This window comes from Mus pahari, chromosome 1 (assembly GCF_900095145.1).
Source record: "Mus pahari chromosome 1, PAHARI_EIJ_v1.1, whole genome shotgun sequence".
Lineage (NCBI taxonomy): Eukaryota > Metazoa > Chordata > Mammalia > Rodentia > Muridae > Mus > Mus pahari.
In genome coordinates, this window is record NC_034590.1 from 79697062 (window position 1) to 79698669 (window position 1608).

The window sequence follows — 1608 nt, forward strand, 5'->3', positions numbered from 1 at the left end:
GTTCCAGGACAGCCAGGGCTATACAGAGAAACCCTGTCTCGAGAAAAAAAAAAAAAAAAAAAAGTGTAGGATCTACCTGGCTGTGACCCAACACAGCTCTGAAGCAAGAATGAAGACATAGTTAGTATTTAAAGGGTAGTTGGGATCCTTTCACCAGAGCACCTAAGGCGAGAAAGTCAGTGTCAATAATCAATAAACAGAAATCAATAAATAGTAGTGGCAATGTCCGCCCATCTCCTTGGACTAAATTTACCTATCCAGTTTTCTGTCACATAGTCTAATGCCTAAGGGGGCAAAACCCACATTTCCATGGTCCTTGGGTCACTTTTTTTGTATTTTTTATATATGTAGACAGGGTCTCATGTAGCCCAGACTGGCCTCAAGTTTGCTCTACTGTAACTAAGGATAATCTTAAATTATTGATCCTCCTGCCTCTGTCTCCTGAGTGCTGGGATTACAGATATGTACCACCGTGGTTTTGCCCTGCTGGGGATGGAATGTGGGGCTCTGTGCAAACTGGGCAAGCACTCTACTGACTGAAATGGACCCCACCCCACCCCCCTTTTTGCTTTCATGAGTAAGGCTTCAAAAAGAAAGAGGCTGGTAGGAGGTGGGGAGAGGAAAACGTTTTTCTTACCAAGACAATTATGACCGTCATGAGCCAACATGAAGCCATCGAAACAGGTGCAGCGATAGTTGCCTGGAATATTTAAACAGTCGTGGACACAGCCTCCATTGAGTGCATTGTCACATTCATCCATGTCTGAGAAGCAAAGCAGAGGTTAGTTCATCGGATGCTATTCCCTTGACAGATATATGTATGCATTTACCCACTTCTGAGAATCCACACAAACTGAAAAATAAGCACGCACCAGTCTTCGTTGTTGTAGCATTCGAGATTACAAAGTACTGGGAGCTACCCACCATAAGTCCACATTTAGGAGAGCTGTTTAAGGGAAGGATATGGGCTGGCTGGTCTTATGTCAACTTGACACACAAACTACAGTTATCTGAACATGGGGCACTTAATTGAAAAAATGCCTCCAAATGATCCAGCCACATGGCATTTTCTTAATTAGTTATTGACGAGGGAGGACCCAATCTATTGTGGGTGGTACTGTCCCTGGGATGGTGGTTCTGCGTTCTATAAGAAAGCAGGCTGAGCAACCCATGGGGAGCGAGCCTGGATTCAGGACTCCTTCATGACCTCTGCCTCTGCTCCTGCCTCCAAGTTCCTGTCCTGTGTGTGCCCTGTCCTGATTTTCTTCAATAATAAACAGTGATACGAACCTGTGAGTGAAATAAACCCTTTCCTCCCCAGGTTGCTTTGGTCGTGATGTTCAATTACAGCAATAGAAACCCTAAGTAAGACATGGTATATTCACTTGATGGAGTATTATGCAGCTCTAATAAATCAATCAATCAATAAATAATAAAGTCTCTATGAAATGAATTGGAATAATTAATAGAATATATTGTTAAATGAAAAATCCAAATGCAAAAGAAAACCTAGAGCCGGGCAGTGGTGGCGCTCGCCTTTAATCCCAGCACTTGGGAGGCAGAGGCAGGCGGATTTCTGAGTTCGAGGCCAGCCTGGTCTACAGAGTG

The 1608-nt window shown here is 43.8% G+C and overlaps 1 protein-coding gene across 2 annotated transcripts in view; it reads right to left on the bottom strand.

Annotated features, from left to right (window-relative positions):
* Nucleotides 1-1608, bottom strand: part of Scube2 (signal peptide, CUB domain and EGF like domain containing 2) — a 67706-nt gene that overhangs the window by 58304 nt on the left and 7794 nt on the right. For both annotated transcript variants that reach the window (XM_021200731.1, XM_029539670.1), the window contains exon 3: nt 638-763. In XM_021200731.1, coding sequence (XP_021056390.1) covers nt 638-763 — 126 coding nt within the window. The remainder of the gene's footprint in view (nt 1-637; nt 764-1608) is intronic.